The sequence below is a fragment of the Vulpes lagopus genome, chromosome 11 (assembly GCF_018345385.1).
Source record: "Vulpes lagopus strain Blue_001 chromosome 11, ASM1834538v1, whole genome shotgun sequence".
In the NCBI taxonomy this organism is placed as follows: domain Eukaryota; kingdom Metazoa; phylum Chordata; class Mammalia; order Carnivora; family Canidae; genus Vulpes; species Vulpes lagopus.
Window position 1 is genome coordinate 101,819,282 of NC_054834.1, and position 17,973 is coordinate 101,837,254.

General features: G+C 46.1%; 1 protein-coding gene across 28 annotated transcripts in view; it reads right to left on the reverse strand.

The window, feature by feature from the left end:
* The window catches only part of LOC121501618 (titin-like), a 281,158-nt gene extending 264,158 nt beyond the window's left edge, over nucleotides 1-17,000 (reverse strand). For all 28 annotated transcript variants that reach the window (XM_041773882.1, XM_041773881.1, XM_041773880.1 and 25 more), the window contains exons 1-10: nucleotides 16,794-17,000; nucleotides 14,050-14,153; nucleotides 11,476-11,679; nucleotides 9,735-10,022; nucleotides 9,139-9,224; nucleotides 8,803-9,047; nucleotides 4,031-4,310; nucleotides 2,652-2,804; nucleotides 1,881-2,021; nucleotides 174-305 (exon numbers count right to left, since the gene is read on the reverse strand). In XM_041773882.1, the coding sequence (XP_041629816.1) occupies nucleotides 174-305; nucleotides 1,881-2,021; nucleotides 2,652-2,804; nucleotides 4,031-4,310; nucleotides 8,803-9,047; nucleotides 9,139-9,224; nucleotides 9,735-10,022; nucleotides 11,476-11,679; nucleotides 14,050-14,140 (1,620 nt within the window). In that variant the 5' untranslated portion in view covers nucleotides 14,141-14,153; nucleotides 16,794-17,000. The remainder of the gene's footprint in view (nucleotides 1-173; nucleotides 306-1,880; nucleotides 2,022-2,651; nucleotides 2,805-4,030; nucleotides 4,311-8,802; nucleotides 9,048-9,138; nucleotides 9,225-9,734; nucleotides 10,023-11,475; nucleotides 11,680-14,049; nucleotides 14,154-16,793) is intronic.
* Nucleotides 17,001-17,973: the final 973 nt, after the last annotated feature.

Sequence of the window (17,973 nt, forward strand, 5' to 3'; positions counted from 1 at the left end):
CAATGAACACAGACTTTCCACCATGAAAGAGTTTCAGAGGAACAACAAAACAGAAACAACAGATAGACACAAAAGTCTCCTGCACGTAAAGGTTCTGGTAACAGGGTACACACAGCTGGCTAGAGGGTGTTATGTGTCAACGAACTACAGCATATTTACAAAATTGGACTTACTGTTTCTTGAGTTACTTGTTTTTGTTCTTGTTTTGTAGTAATTTGTCCAGAAACTCTAGTTTCTTGCTCTTTGGCTTTAGCTGCAGAAATTATTACTTTTGGTACAAATGCTTTTTCAGTTTCTTTTCTTATCTGAAATCAATGATAAAAACAAACTCTTATTGTCTCCTGATCTCTAGTGGAAGTGACATAATGTTTATTAAATATAACCAAGTTGGAATTTGAAGAAAGAAGTAAAATCTTTTTTTTTTTTTCTGGCAATATCACTAAATAAATCATCTCATTTTCCTTAATAGGACCATGCTCTTTCTCTGTCTAAACCATAATTCAGGGATCCCTGGGTGGCGCAGCAGTTTAGCACCTGCCTTTGGCCCAGGGCACGATCCTGGAGACCCGGGATCGAATCCCACATCAGGCTCCCGGTGCATGGAGCCTGCTTCTCCCTCTGCCTATGTCTCTGCCTGCCCTCCCCTCCCCCCTGTGTGTGTGTGTGTGTGTGTGTGTGTGTGTGTGTGTGTGACTATCATAAATAAATAAAAATTTTTAAAAAAACGTAATTCATGCAGCTCAGGGGAAAAAAAAGTTGGGTTCAACCCTATTTAATTGAACTGGAGTATTGCCATCTTCTTTGGAAAGACTTCCAATTTTCATAAATGGATAAATTCCATAAATGGAATGGGCAATTTTCATAAATGCCCATAAATGGGCAACACTATTCTATGCCACTCCTGTCATCTAAAGGTGATCTTAGAGAATAGGATATTAGAATGGAAGGCCTTAGAAGTAATTTGTCTGACCCCTTACTTTTATGTAAGAGAAATCAAGTATGGCCAATTTACAATCTGCATTTATATGATATTTTTGCTTCGGAAATTTTCCTAATGATGATGGCTTGGAATATCAAGACTTACTTTACTAAAATTGAAACATTATGAGGAGGAAAGTTTTGTACCCATCCCAGGCAAAATGTTTCCCAAATCCTTAACTCTTTGAAGGAGGCTGTTTGGATCTGGACACCTAAGGTGTATGTGTAGGGGGGGGAAATGGAGCGGGGAGCAGTTTTCCCCCATTCGCCTCTTTCCCATTCTCAGACGTCATCTCTGACATTAAGGATCTCGGGCTTTAAAAAAAGACTTGAAAGTTCATCTTCTCAAACCACCCAGCTGATTGGCTCCACTGGCCAAAAGCCTTACCAACTGGCCTTATCTAATTTGTCCCTGAATGCCTCCAATCATGACTGTCTTCTTCACTCTTTGGGGGGGTCATGTGACCTACAAAACCCACTGCTGTCCATTCCACTTCTATATTCAGAGGTTCTCCAAAGGGCTCAGGGAGCCGTTGTCACGTAATCTTCAAAGCTGTGCGTGCCCACTGTCCTCCTCTGTTCCTCCTCTACAGCTACTTTTCCTGGTTTTACCTCACTTGGGGTCACATATTTAGTTAGCGCACCTTCACAGCAACAGAGATGAAACCCGCTGTTTGTGTTCAGAGAGGTCCCCCTTTGTCTACACAAGCAAAGCACTTGGGGACTCTAAGGGACCTTGGAATCTGGTACCCAAGAATGAATACACAGATCCAAGGGGATTTTAATAGTGTGATAATAGTGTGATTTTGCCCCAGAAACAAAACCCTTCATGGTAAACATGGATTACATGTGCTCACACCGGGAAACAACAGCAGTAATTTCACGTCAAAACCCATTTTCACCTGTTCATGAGTTACGTGCACCTGCTCTTGTTTTGTTGTAATTACTTCTCTGGTTCTGGATTTTAATTCTTGTTCCTTGGTTTTGTCAGCGGCCACTACTACTTTAGTTACAGCCGTCTTCTTCTCTGCCTCTTTTTTAATCTAAAATTTCAGAGGGGAAAGGAAGGAAATCGTTTCATGCACCTTATATAAAAGTTCCAATAATAAATCAGGATGAAGACATAAATGTCACACGAGAGAGGATCAGGAGGAAAGCCGGAGTGATTCTAAACTATATATAAAAAAAAAATCTTTTCAAAAATGAGGTGGGAAATTATCTTGGATTTATAACACTCCTCAGCCATGAATCAAGTGTCACATTTGTTTTGAGGAAAGTAAAAGCAAAGGTCTTTGGGGGAAGCTTGGAGAAAGGTAATGTCTGCCCTGCAATCACGGGCCCCACCGACACCCCCGGCTCTCGGAGCAGCTGAGCGCTGGACTGAGCTGGAACCACGAGGAAAGCACGTGCAATCTCTTGCACAGCCGACTCTCCTGGCCGCCCTTTGCGCACACACCCCGCCGACCCAGGACCACTGTGACACACACACACCCACACCCACCCCAGGACCACTGTGGTACTTGAACTCCTTCTCTGACCTCCTGTGGCTACTTTCCCAAGCTGAACTCTTGCCTGCCGACCTGTCTGACCCAGACGGGACCCTCGGGTCCTCCGGATCTCCCACCCCTTGGGACCTCGGAAGGCCTCAGAAGCCTGGGCCCCGCGGTGCGCACCTGTTCCTGAGCAGGTTGGACGTGCACAGCAGTCGTGGTTGTCCTCTGGGCAGCCTGCTCTACAGCGCTGGTGACCGGTTCTCGCACTCTGGCCATGTCCACAGCAGCAACGACGGTCGCGACAGCTGCACTTTTGTCAGTTTCTTGTCTCACCTGGATCGGAGAGGCCGAGTCCTCACACGCTGCCCGGCCGCCTGGGGACAGCGCGGCCTCGGCCACCGCAAAAGCCTTCCCCCGGGCAGGAGGGTCTCGCGGGGCGGGACCAAGATCTGACCCCTGGTTCGCGCAGCACCCACCCCGCGCTGCACCCAGGACCCCGTAGCCCCCACCCCGTGGCACCCACCGCGCTGCACAGATGCTGCGGCCCCGACCCCGCAGCACCCAGGACCCAGCAGGCCCCACCCCGTGGCACCCACCCCGCGGCCCGACCCCGCAGCACCCACCCCGCAGCACCCACCGCACTGCACAGACGCCGCAGCACCCACCTCGCAGCACCCAGGACCCCGCAGCCCCCACCCCACTGCACGGACTCCGCAGCACCCATCCTGTAGCCCCCACCCCACAGCAACCCAGGACCCCGCAGCCCCCACCCCACAGCCCCCGGGACCCCGCAGCCCCCGGGACCCCACAGCCTCTGGAACCCCGCAGCACCCAGGACCCCGCAGCCCCCACCCCACAGCCCCCGGGACCCCGCAGCCCCCGGGACCCCGCAGCCTCTGGAACCCCGCAGCACCCAGGACCCCGCAGCCCCCACCCCACAGCCCCCGGGACCCCACAGCCCCCGGGACCCCGCAGCCCCCGGGACCCCGCAGCCCCCGGGACCCCGCAGCCTCTGGAACCCCGCAGCCCCCGGGACCCCGCAGCCCCCGGGACCCCGCAGCCTCTGGAACCCCGCAGCACCCAGGACCCCGCAGCCCCCGGGACCCCGCAGCCTCTGGAACCCCGCAGCACCCAGGACCCCGCAGCCCCCACCCCACAGCCCCCGGGACCCCACAGCCCCCGGGACCCCACAGCCCCCGGGACCCCGCAGCCCCCGGGACCCCGCAGCCTCTGGAACCCCGCAGCACCCAGGACCCCGCAGCCCCCGGGACCCCGCAGCCTCTGGAACCCCGCAGCACCCAGGACCCCGCAGCCCCCACCCCACAGCCCCCGGGACCCCGCAGCCCCCGGGACCCCGCAGCCCCCGGGACCCCGCAGCCTCTGGAACCCCGCAGCCCCCGGGACCCCGCAGCCCCCACCCCGTGGCACCCACCCCGCGGCCCGACCCCGCAGCACTGAGGGCCCCGCAGCCCCCACCCTGCAGCAGCAGGACCCTGCAGCACCCAGCCCCGGCACCGACCCCGCAGCCCGTCCCCCCCCCCCCCCCCCCCCCCCCGTACCTCCACGGCCCCCGCGGCGCCCGCGGCCCGGCTCACGGTCACTTGCTCCTGCAGCCCGAATCTCCCCTCCCATCTCTCCTCCGTCCGGATCTGGGTGGCGCTCGTCACCGTGGTCTCTCTCATCTCGGCCTCCGACGAGGCCACAAAGCCCTCCTGCTTCCAAGGCGGAGGCACCTCGGGCCCCGGGGTCACGCCGGGCGCCTGGGTCTTGCGGACCAGCAGCGGGGACTTGACGGACCTGATGGGGGACGTGGAGATCCTCCCCGCCGGGGACACGGATCTGAAAAGCAGACGGCGGAGGTCACGGGGCGAGAAGCACCTGGGACTCCTGTGCCCGGGTCGGGGGGGGGGGGGGGGGGGGGGGGGGGGCTGAAGGCCGCAGGGGGCATCTGGTGCCCCGAGGCAGAGCTTCCAACCGTGTGCCCCGGGATCGTGGAAAGGAACTTGTAAATCTTGGTGTGTGTGTGTTCTTTTAAATTTATTCACGACACACACACACACACACACAGGCAGAGACCCAGGCAGAGGGAGAAGCAGGCTCCAGGCGGGGAGCCAGACGTGGGCCTCGATCCGGGGACCCCAGGACCAGGCCCTGGGCTGAAGGCAGGTGCTAACCCCCCCGGGCTGCCCTCTAAATCTTGGTCTAACCTGCTGTCACTGCAGGAGAATCGGCCTGAATCCTAAGCTGAATTTTGTGCCCTGCTCCACCTTCCCCCATTTAAAAAAGTCAAGACAGTAAGAAGGTCTTAAAAGACAGCAACAGAGCCCAATGGCCAGCGCCGTAGTCAGAGCTGGAGACGTCTCGCAGGGAGGGCACGAGACCTTCCCTGGAATCCAAGGGCCTGTGCAACTCTGGGCTAAGGAAGGGACACGATTCTCCTTTGCCTGGAGGCCCTCACAGCTTTCCCCAGGCCCCCAGGCCCTGGGAACCTCCCGGCCGCAGGAAGCTTCCCTAGGCCTCTCGCAGAGCTTGTTTGGGGGTGTGGGCTGTGCCCTGGTCATCATGTTGGGAACTGCTCTTTTTAATTTCCTCTGTGATTACCCTCACCCTCATTATGTTGTACTCTGGACTTCTTTTAATAGCCACACAGTTACTATGGCAACTGGCTATTTTGAAATCCAAGCATTCCACAGTTTTCCTATTAAATTGATAAAGCGCTCCTTCTAAAATAGTTTTCATTGCTTTTCGTGTGTATCCCAAGCACCGCAGCATCATCTGAAGACTCTGGGTGCTCAATCCTAACATTTGTGGCAAAAAAAAAAAAGACAGTCCCTGATCTACACCAATAATTCTAGGAGTTGGCTGATTATTTTAAGAGAACAATTTCCCCGATTTCATTCTTGATCAGTTCGTAATCCATTTTCCCCTCTAGATGGCAGTATTGCCTTATCCCTGAGTATAACTACTGCCTATGGGGAAATCGGGATAAATGCAGTGGCGTTAACTTAGGCTGATCATAAATGAAACGACTCTTCTAATTAAGGTTCAAGGTACCACTGGTATCTGCTCTAAACGACAGAGTAACTTAATAATACGCTCCACCGTAGCCAGCTTCATGAAGAAACGTTTGTGTTCTTGAAGAAGGGGTTTTGGGTGAAAAAAAAAAATCAATTTACATTTCATAAATGAAGTCGTAATCAAGTGAAGGGAAATCTAGGGGGACATGCCTCTATTTTAAAAAGGGACTGCCTTAGAAATATAACAAAGACCTAGAACATTATTCTCAATGTAGGTAGGGTCTACACCAACTGAGGAAAAGCAGGGTGACGTGTACTTCCAAGTTGCAACCTGTGCCTTACTACTCTTGCTGTTCATCATAAAGTGGGTTTATCTCAAAAAGAGTTAAAGACATGATTAGCATGACATGAGTGATTAGCAGCAGGCTGCAGGTAAGCCCATAACTGTGAAAAATCAATGTAATTTGAGTCATTAGAGGAAAGTGCTTATTTTTGCTCTTACAATAAAGCATAATCACCTGGGCACAGCTAGATCCATGTACCTTATTCAAAAAAATGTGTTTGCCTTACCCTATGACTAAAATCAAGATTAAACCATTAGACATTTTAGGAAGTAGTCTATCTTGGATAGCCATTATTTTCTCCACAAATTGCTATTTTTATTTCTTATTTTAAAGCAAATTTCAGGGTCTAAGTAATGGGGATTGTTATTAATGAACTGCCAGCACTGCTAAGACGGTCAAAATGCTCCACGGAATCAGGGAAGCTCTGTAATTTTAAATGACCCTTAGGCTTGGATTAAAAATACAGTGGGGTTGTTATCTCCCCAGAAATCACATTTGGCCCGTCTGGTGATTTCATGGTGTGCAAACTTGGAGCTAGTCTAAGAACGCTTTGTTTGATAGATAGACATGTTTTTAAAACGGAGCTTTTGGGTTCAAGTCTTCCTTCCTATTACTGTTTGCTGGTACCTTTAATTTTCATAGTGGCCAATATAATAAAAATTAGAAGATATCAAGCATGTTTTGTATATTTATTGGACATTAATTTACATTGCCTCTTTGTGAAATGCTTGTCTTCTGTTCCTTTTTCCCCCCATTTGTGTTGCTTATCTTTTTCTTTAAAAATCAATTTGTGAAAAAAAAATAAAAATAAAAATAAAAATTAATTTGTGGAAGTTTTTTAAAATACATTTGCTACTTAGTTCTTTGTTATAAATGTTGGCAAACATTTCCCCCCAGACCTACTGTTTGCATTTGCTTCTTTATGGGGTCTTATGGAACATCAGTATATACAGTCGGGTAAGATATGCAGTGTTTTTAGGCTTCTACCATTCATATTGTAGCCATCGTATATTTGATATAATACTTTTATGGCAGGAGCAATGAAATATCTTGAGGAAGAAGCGCTTTTAAAATCTTTTTACAAATGCACTGTTTGATTTAGCAATGACCTTATTTTCGCCATATATATTTTTTTATTTTTATGTAGTTGAATCTCTAAATCTATTTTGAAAAGCTCTCCCTACAAGTGTTTTCCCAAGTATTCTCTTTTTTTTTTTTTTTTTTTTTTTAGTTTTTTCTTTTTAATTTAGCTTTTTTAGTCAGGGTGAGATTTATTTTGTAAATGGAGGTAGAGGTTTATATTTGTTTTCTTCCAAAAGGATAGCTAATTGGGCCAGCATTCTTTATTGAGTAAAATATCCTTTCTCCCACTGAACTGAAAGGTCATTTTGATTAAAAATGGAATCTACTGGATACTTGAATCTATTTCTAGATGCCCTGTTCTGCTTCTCTAATGTATTTTTTTTTTAAGATTTTATTTATTTATTCATGACAGATGGAGGGGGGCAGAGACACAGGCAGAGGGAGAAGCAGGCTCCCTGCGGGAAGCCCGATGTGGAACTCGATCCCAGGACCCCAAGATCTCTACTCGAGCCAAAGCAGACACTCAACCACTGAGCCACCCAGGCGCCCCTCTAATGTATTTTCTATCCACTTACTAATATGACAGTGTTTTAATTTCAGTAAACTTAAGGAAATTTGAATTTTTTTTTAGGTCAACTCTCTGCTTATTATTCTCCTCTCAAAATTTTTCTTGGCTGGGGAACTTTCCCTACACTAAAAACAATCACATAAATTGATTAGGAAACACTATTCTTGTATACTCCAAATTTTGTACATTTTTCAGTTCATCATATTATAAACCTCAGCAGGTTAAGCCACATTCCAAAGTTTCAAATTTGCTATAGATGATTTATACTTGGTTATAGAATTTCTGAGCCCTGATGATAGACACTCACTTTCTAAAATATAAAATACCTGCATATTAACTAAGCATGGAAACCCATTTTAGGGGCACCTGGGTAGCTCAGTGGGTTGAGTGTCTCCCTTCAGTTCAGATTGTGATCCCAGGGGGGTCCTGCATTGGGCTCCCCGCAGGGAGCCTGCTCCTCCCTCAGCCTGTGTCTCTGCCTCTCTCTCTCTCTCTCTCTCTCTCTCTCTCTCAAATAAATAAAATCTTAAAAAACCCACTCATTTTATTTTCTATGGAAAATGATATAAGGATATGCAAAACATTTAGAAGGTTTTACTTATCAGAAAATAATTATACAAATGCTCTTATGTTCCATTTACAAAGCATCTTCAACTGATTATCTCACTGAATCCTCACAACACACCCTGGGGTCATTCTAATGGTGATTTTCTTTAATGTACAAATGGTATGACGGTATGACGGTATGACGGAGACCCTAGGCAAATTATTTACCTCCTTTAGCTCCACTCACCTATCTCTAAAATTGGGGATAATTCTTAAAGGTTGCTGTGACTGTTTAAGGAGGTAATATACGTTGAATGCCAATCTGATGTCTAAGACAAAGCGACCAATACAGGGTAGGGTCTATTTTATCGTCACAATTATTTCCCTAAGTCTCACTGTGAGGAAATGGTCCAGCTGATGGGACATAAGGCTTCCAACCCTAAATTCTCTTCTATTTCACTGCTTTCTGTTGGCCCCTAAGGCAGACATTTGTTAAACGGAATGCAGAGAGGAATTCAGAAATAGAGTTTATCAACATCCTCCGATTTACCTGTAGACAGTGAGGATTTGTGAAAATCATACTCAGGGCCCTTTGGCTTTACTGCCTTTATCACGTGCTATGGTTTTTATTGCTCCCTTCTATTTTTCTTACTGGATGAAACCTAACTTAAGAATGCAAAGTGGCAAAAAAATAAATTGATTAAATTAAAATTAAAAAAAAAAAAAAAAAAAGAATGCAAAGCAGCTTGCTCTCCTTGCAAAAGGCTTTTTACCTGACTGGAGAAGGGGTCGGGGCCCGCACGTGGCGGACGGGCGACGGGGAGTGTCGTATGGGCGATGGGGACTGCTGGCGGGCCAGCTGTGCTTTGGCCGCGGCCGACGGCGGCGTCGGGGACCTGGACTTGGGCTTGGGAGGTATCCTGGGAGGGGTCTTATGTGGCAGCTGTTGCCCAGTGGCACCATCCAGGACCATCTCAACTGTTGCGATTGATCTGGCATCAAAGTGGGCTTCAATCTTCTGGAAAAGATGAAAACAAGGCCCATGTGGAGGAGGAGAAGCTGGTGAAGCAACGATCTGAAGGGTGGGAAAACCAAGTACAGCAAAATACCTTTTCAATTCGGGTTTGTCTTGTTTCTGAAATCTGAGCAGTCGAAACAATGGTCTTTGTCTTCTTAGCGGGTACGACATCCTCACCTGTGGGAAGGGGGGCCGGGTGTTTGGGGGAGGCGGGGTGGGCCCACTTCTAGAGAGACCATGTCAGTTCTGACCACAAAGCTGATAACATTTTCTAGCTGTCCCGGTGGAGGAAAATGCAAAAAGTTTTCAATTATGTGTTCAGCTAAATTAGGTTCTAAGAGAGAGTGTGTTCATTATGGGATAAGAATTCACCTAGAACCATTTTTAATCCATTATCGGTCAATAATTTGAAAACAGAGATGACTTTTTTTTTTTTTTTCTTAGAGGACTCAATTGAAATGCTTCCCAGTTTCTAATGGGCTTAAGAAGCACCGAGGTCTTCAGTGCTCCTGAGCTCCTGCCTGGAACCCCAAACCCTTTGCTCTTCCAGGGAGTTGGCGACCAGCTTCGGTCCCAGCCCCCGGCATCCCCGAGGCCCCCGAGGGAGGCAGCAGGACCTCGGCACCCGCTCTGTCCCCCGCAGTAGCCTCTCCTGGTCTCCCAGCTGCACCTTGAACCCGCACGTACCTTGAACCAGCAATTCGGCCGTCGAAGTAGCTCTTCCCACGCTATTGGTGGCATTTACCGAATAGGTCCCGGAGTCTTCGGGGTATGCTTCTGCAATCACTAGGCTGTAGAGGTCGCCTTCTTGGGAAATTTGAAAATCAAGGGAGCTCTGGATTTCTGCTCCGTCCCGGTAGAACTTCACCACAGGTGTAGGGATTCCGGTCACTCTCACTTGGAGTCGAACTTGGCTTCCTTGTCTCACGGTCATGCTCTGCAGTCGTTGTACAAAGTTGGGTGGCGCGGTCTCTGCTGCAGGGGGGACGGCAGGCAAGTCAGAACTGCCACCCTGGGTACTCCCCAAGGGGTATTTCTAAACAACCCCAAGTTCTGTTTCCCAAATGAGGCGATGACTCCTGGAACCAACCACCCTTGACTGCCCTTGAGGCCCGTTCATGCGTGATGGCAAGAAAGGAGCCAGAAGACGGCAGCAGGCCATCCTGCCACTACCTTTTATTTTATTTGCTTTGTTTGGTTTGGTGGTTGTAGGCCACCACCTTTTTTTTTTTTTTTTTTTTTAAAGAAAAAGCCTAGATCTGCTTATAACATTTTTAGAGAATCCTTCAGACATTTCCTCCCAACCTCACGTCTAGCACCATCTTAACCTGGGAAAGTAATTTGGCATATATTCGGTAAGTTGAATTAAAACGAATTCCGACGGTTGGTTGATAAGTGGACCCGTGACTTACAGAATCATTATTCACTCTTAGTGTTAAAAACCCTAAACAGTCTCCAAACTGATCAGTGGTCAAATAACCCAAATATTTACTTGCATTTAAAATCAAAACACTGACATGATTTAGTGTTAGTTATGCTACAGAAAGGGGACTTTTTTGGTTCATTATGCTGAAAGAAACTTGTTAGGAATGTGAAGAGACAATGGGATTAATTTTGACATGTTTTCGAGTAATAAACAACCCGTCACCCCTGTGTGTTTTCCATATCTGAATTTTTTGGACATATGTTCAAGTTCACACGTGACGCTCCCAGATGCATCCACAAAAGCCCTATCCTTGAACAGTGCTGCTGGCAGAGTGTATTGGCTAGTCATACACTGACTCCCGTAGCTCGATATGCAGGCACTGGTTGTCACATGGCAAGTACCACAATGTTCTGTGGATCAACGTCTTACCAGGGAGTGAAGGATGGAAGGAAACGGCAGAGATTGGTGGCAACTTCTCGGAGGAAGCTGTCATGGATTTGCCTTTGTCTGTGTATGTCCATGGTGTAAATTTTTAGAAATGGAGAGTAAGTAAAAAGAGTGATTGAACGATACAGGTAAGAGCAGTGTTTCTTAAATGGGTGGTCTGTGGGGCACTCGCATCGGAATCACCTAGGAGCTTGTTAAGGTGCAAGTTCCTGGTGATGCACCTGTCTCCTTGTAGGGCTTTATTGACAAGGCCCCAAGCCTTTCCACTTGCTCAGAAGCAGGGTTTTTTAATATTCCCTTAATATAATCCCTTAATATACTTTTGAGTGTTAACGATGTGTATAGAGGAAACATTCTCAGCCCCTTTTGTGCTGTATTTTGAGAGGAGAATTAAATTTTACATGGCAAACAACTTTGCTACCAGTTCAGCCTCCGGGAGGCGCGTCTCTAGATTTCAGCCTCATCTACTCTTTCCTCAGTAGCTCTTCCTGGACCTTCTTGCCCAGGGGCTGCAGAGGCCTGGGGCAGAGGATGGGCAGGTCCCCCCCAGCCTACCTGTCACGAGAAGCTCAGCAGTACTAGTCGCTTGTCCAGATCCATTGGTGGCTCTCAGGGAGTATCGTCCACTGTTGGCTTGAGTCACGGCGGGGATCGTCAGTCTAGCGCGGCCTTCGCTAAAGGAGATCTGCACGCCGGGCAGAGTGGACGTGGAAATTGCCTGGCCATCCCTAAACCAGCTCACCTCAGGAACTGGGAAACCTGGAGCACAAACACAATCCATCTTTATGGCGGAATGGGGCACTGCTAAGTCACCCGCTCTGTCCCACCAGGTCCACTGCCTTGTCCTGACCCCAAGTGGAAGGCCATCCAAGGCTAAGGAAAACGGGACGGCCACATGACAAGGGGTCCACCAGCAGACACTAGGGAGGTCAGTGGGTTCGGGTGGAGGCCAACACCTTCATTTAATAGGAAACAGGCCAGAGGAGGCTCGGTGACTCTCCAAGGCCCCTCTGCTAGCTGGGCACACGGAAGACTAGAATTTCTACCTCCTGCCTTCCCGTCCCAGGTTCTCCTTGATGCAATTTAACAGACATGGTTAAAATCATAGAAGGGATTTAGAAAGGCATAGAATGCCAAAGAAACTTCGAAATAAAAAGCGACCATTGTCCTCTTCAAAAACAAGAGCCAAAGTGGCCAAGGATTAAGAGTGCTGCCCAGAGCACAAGAGGACACCCATCTGAGTCCCTCCTCTGTAGCTGCGAGGACACCGTGTCCTTGAACTCGCCTGCCTTTCAAATGTGTACTCAGTAGAAATGCCACTGAGCAGAGAGAGAAGCGGCTTCTCCCAGAACAAGACACAAGCCAGACCTCGTCTTACAGAGCAACTGGTAGAGCTGGAGTTGCAGGTAGAAAAGCCTAATTCTCTTCAATCACCATAAATTATGGAGCTAAGGGGACTCCTGGGTGGCTCAGCAGTTGAGCATCTGCTCAGCTCAGAGCGTGATCCCAGGGTCCTGGGATCGAGTCCCCACATGGGACTCCCTGCAGGGAGCCTGCTTCTCCCTCTGCCTGTGTGTCTGCCTCTCTCTCTGTGTCTCTCATGAATAAGTAAATAAAGTCTTTTTAAAAATCATGGAGCTAAGAACTACATGTACGTGGTTTGATACTTTAAGTATATTAAAATTCTGTACATTGAGAAGGCTTGAAGCAAATTCAGAACAGGGTTTATTTTATATTAAAACTGAGGAAGTAAAGAGAACCAAGAGAATACTTATTTTCTTGTCCTTACATTAACCCACCTCCCACCATGGCCAAGTAAAGAGTTTGAGTAATTCATGAATGTCAGATATTTTCAGTGGTGTTTTCTTAAGACTTTATAGGCACATAATGTGAAGGAACAAGAAGCTATGAAGAAGCAAGGCTCCAGGACCCTGCATATAGGCCAAACTCCCACTGAAGCCAACTGTGTTCTGCACAGTTCAAAAGTTACCGAGCATTACAAGATACGTAAGTGTAGTATTGAAAAGTCAACGTCTCTCATGTGTGAAAAGAATGGAATTGGTCTCTATCTGCATATACAATAGACAACGAAGAATGATTATATGATATTTGTGCAATGTGAAGGTCTTATCCAGTTAGGAATAAGATGGGCACATAAAATAAAAAAACGAAAGGAGAAAGGAAGAGGAAATCTTATTTTACATCTTTATTAGAAGCCAAAAACTTTTAAAAAGTGACAGTGCAAAAAAAAAAAAAAAAAGGAGGGGGGGGGGACAGTGCACCATGGAGGTGCTAGCTTGATGTTCGATTAGCCTATGCCAATTTAATTGACAGTTGTAATACTGCGGTGGAGACAATATGAATTAAATAATTTAGAGATTATTACAATATAGTTTGTAGCTTACCCCCATTTTTAGTAAGTCTTAGAAATCATACATTTTTTGAACCGCCTCTAAACTGAGTTATGAAGAAGAAAAAGAAGGGAAAAAAAACCCCAGAACTTTCTTCTAAATAAAAATCTAAGATATTTGTTTCTCTTTAATATAAAGACCAGGGTGGCATATATTATTTTTTGTCGTCATTTCCAAAGATTGGAAAATCTTCTAATTCACTAGAACCACTTAATAAAGATTGAAAAGACAAGAATAAAATAGTTGGGAGTTAGTGCAACGCTGACAGTTTTCTGCTTCGTAGAAAAGCCCCTGACTTTGTTATTTCCCACTCTCGGGCACGGGGAGCAGGCAGCCCCAGCCTCCTTGTCCCGAGGCAGCGTGTCTGACCCCTACTGGGCTTGGGTTCTTGGCTTCCAGTCTGGCTCTGCAGCTGAACCCAAATATAGAATGACCAAATTTGGTCGTACTTAGCTGCTGGATTCTGACAGCAATTTTAATCCAATGCTAATTATTTTGCTTTGTGGAATTATAAATATGAATAAAACATTTCCAAGCCATTACATTGTCAGACTTTGTCAGTACTGCGAACGGTGTACCCTTACCGCGGCCCTTCCATCCAGCTGGACCCATTTTAACCGAGCAGAAGCAGGGCTTACACCTGGTGTCAAGTCCCACGGCTAAGTTAACACACTGGGGAGGGGGCGAAGAGTAGGGACGTGTGCAAGGGCGAGCTTACCACTAATGTGAGCCTCAAAGGTTGCGGTACTACCCTCCAGTACCACAACACTTTGTAACGGCTGCTTAAACGTCGGTGCTTGAGTTGTCATCTTTTCAGGCACTCTGAAAAGGAAGAGAAAAATAAGTTACCGGGTCCCAGCTAAGGGCCACTCCGGAGCTACTCCGTAGATGGCAGAGACACGTTTTCCGAACAGGTTGCTCTTTAGATCATCTGTGGGCCTTCTCCTCCGTGGCTTCGGTTTGAACATGGGCCTCTGAATTGACTTGAAGCCTAACAGAGTAGTAAGTGTAAACGGAAATGGGGGGAAAAAAGAACATTTTAGGAAATTAGAGCAAGGAATGTCCTCTAGTGGTCGAGGAGGGAAATTCAGTCTTCCCAACGATGGGCACCTGAGTGAGAGATGGAAAGAGGAAAGCTGAAATAAGTGGGAGTCGAGAAGAACAATGAAAGATGTGTGGGAAGAATAGAATGAATCTAGGGGCGCGAGGGTGGCTGAGTCGGCCTTTGGCTCAGGTCATGACCTCAGGGTCCTGGGATCGAGCCCCGCATTGGGCACTCTGCTCAGCAGGTAGCCCGCTTCTTCCTCTCCCTCTGTCCCTCCATGCTGCTTGTGAATTAATAAATAAAATCTTTTTCTCAAAAAAGGGAATAGAATAAATCTGTGCATCTGTTCAATGGTTGAAAGATAATTATTAAAGATTTCCTTCCTCCCAAGATTTTTCATTCACTCTATATTTTTTTTCCACTCTGTATTTTTAAAGTTGGTATAGATTTGGGTATTACTTGTATTACTTTAAGCAATCCAGGTGGCTGCTTAAAATTGTCACCGCAAGTAAAAAATTTTAACTTTTTGATTTCTTTCCTTACTTGGAAAGTTCTTATTGACTGTGCAAACCTTTTATAGACTGTATGCTGTCTTCTTATGAATATTTTGAATATTTCTTCATATTGTAACTGCTCAATAAATAGTGCTACTGCTCTAGTTAATAGGAAATTTTAAACTTACATGAGTAGGCCAACTGTTATCATAGAGCTGAAAGAAAAATACTGACTTGAGTACTAGGGACCAAGGTTCAAACCTGACAAAGGGAACACTGCTGTGAAATGTGAAAGAAATGAAAAGCCCTGTGCTTTTTCAATACAGATATTCAAAAATCAAAGAAAAGAATATGAAATTTGCAGTGAAGTCCTTTTAAGTGGAAGAAAGTACTCTGTCCATCAGTTCCAGGGAGATGATGGGAACAATTTTCTGATGCACAAATACCTTATTATTTAATGCAACCAACCCACTATTCTGATATAAAGAGCAGATTCTCAATTGTCGGTTACTTCATGACTGCTTTTCACAAAATCCTCTGTTCACTAAAAATGTATGGAATGCTAGTTTTTCTACTGATAATTCTGTACCATGTTGTAACTTTTTACTTAGTTAAAAAGAAAATGAGGGATCCCTGGGTGGCTCAGTGGGTTAGCGTCTGCCTTTGGCTCAGGGCATGATCCTGGGGTCCCAGAATCGAGTCCCACATCGGGCTCCCTGCATGGAGCCTGCTTCTCCCTCTGCCTGTGTCTCTGCCTCTCTCTCTCTCTGTCTCTCATGAATAAATAAATAAAATATTTTTTAAAAAGGGGGAAAAAAAAGAAAAGAAAACCAGAATTCCAAGACAATAAAATTTATATTTGGAAAATTCAAATAGTACCAAAAGTTTTTGTGAGTCTTTTGTCAAGAACTCCATAGAGCATGTTCTATTTGGGACAAATAATTTTTTGTGTCTAACCCTCCCTGTTTGCCACCTAGTTCACTTTCTAAAAATAGTTGTATTCTTTGACATCATTTATGTACTATATACCAATGCACTTACAGGCATATGTGATTAGTAATCTAAATCCAGGAAGATGGAAAGTCAAAGGGTATTAAAAGTTAATAGATATTAAAAGCCTCAAAAATTAAAAAAAAATTTAAAAAAAGTCTCGAAAATACTTTCTTATCCTTAATACCAACGTTTAGCTCATATCATATCATTTGCTTATGGGTTGAAATAAATAATGAGATGCTGAGTATTTTATAAAACAATTACACATTTACCCTCCCAATTCCTAAACATATCACAATCCACTTGTCTGAACTGGTCATTTATTCCTACTGGATAGGCCAATCTTGTTGCTTGAGCACTTGCTCTTGAAAGGCCTTTGTGCAATTAGGGCCCAAGGTATGCATCTAAAATGTCATGCTCCCAAAATAAACTTTCCACTGTTGACTGACAGCAGGCAAGTGTTCTCTCACTGTCCCGCAACTGATACCTCAGCAGTTGATTCCCTTAAAAAGTCATCAGGACACCCTGATACCACATGCCTTTTATCAGAGCTATTCTTGGTGTGTCTCACTTTTTCACTGAGTAACATAACCTTGAACGTTCTCAGCAGACAGAAAGAGTCTGTAACAGAAGCAAGCATTTCTCTTACCATTTCTGACCTCGACTTCAACACTTTTAGCCCATGAGGTGGAGTCACACGATTGGAAACGTTGACTGTGCTGACCTGCTAAAGCACCCAACTTTTTAAAGGAGATGGAATGAGCAGATTGAAGTAATGGATCCGCAACAGCAACGAGTAGTTACACAAACACCTGTGCCCAGGCGCATCACACATGTTGGAATAAGAAGTTCTAACTGGGAACTAGAAATCAATCAATAAGGAAGAGAATCTATTATTTAAAAAAAAAAAAAAGGAAAGATGCCACTCACCTGATTTCTCAAGAGTGCCCAAAAAGGGTGGGACAAAGCCCCAGGTTGCTTCTGAAACGACGTCCTATCCGGAGCTGGTTTTGTCCACCATCTCCGACATGAATCGGTGAGCCTCTAAACTTAAAAAACAAAACTACACAGTCGGGACTGTGTAGTTTTGCTTTTCTATGCAATCCCTACACCCGAGGCGAGGCTGGGAATGCACGACTGCTCGAGAGCCAGGGCTGGGCTCTGGCCTTTTATTTGCCAGATCTGCTGACAGCCCCACATCCCTGGGCAGGGCCCCGGCTGATTGGCTGCCTTGGGAAGCTTGATGGGAGACGGATCTGTTTGGTGGTGTCACACACCACCTGTTCTCCTGATTGGCAGTGCTAAATTTAGCACCTCACAAGAGGCTTTACCAAGGAAATGGAACCGTATTTAAAGAATAACTGTATGGAGGCTCAGAGAAGAGCACTGTTGCCCATGGTTAGCATCCGCAAGCACTGGGCTGAGGACACTTTGCCACAGTAGAAGGTATTGGTGGGCGCTTATATGGAACAGCCTTTCCACCTGAGGGCCCTGCCCTGAGAGTCAGGCCCCACTCCTCTTCCCTTCCCCCATGCGACCAACCAAATGCACCTGTCAATCATGACGGCAGATGAGGGAATTTATCTAGGGCCTAAGACTTCACTTTCTTTGAAGAATGAGTGCCTCTAACCTTTAGTGTTGAGAGAAGCGCATTTATGTTACCTACGTTCTCCTGAATCTACTTGTACTTTAGGGAGAATTAAGTCAATGTTAATGAGCTAAGGGTTTATACAGCCCTGCAAGAAATAATGTTGAAAGACAAAATCTGAACTCAGCTGAGATTTAATCCATACAGTATAATGATTTCGCTTTTTGCAGATTTTCTTTCTTTCTGGCTTTCATACTTACAAATGTGCATGCACCCTTTCTTAACAAGTAGCCAATTCTTATGTTTTAAATCATCCATAGGGTTCTTTTTCCAGACACATGAATGCTGCTTTACTTATCTCTGAAGTTTGCTCTTACTAATGGGAAGTGGTTAGGAGATGATATAGTCGCTATTTTAAGACTGAATTTAATTTCAAGCAAGAGATATTTCAAATACAAAAGAGTATACCAGAAGATCTTTATAATGGTTCAGCCGAGAGATTTGTAAACCTTCACTAAGAGG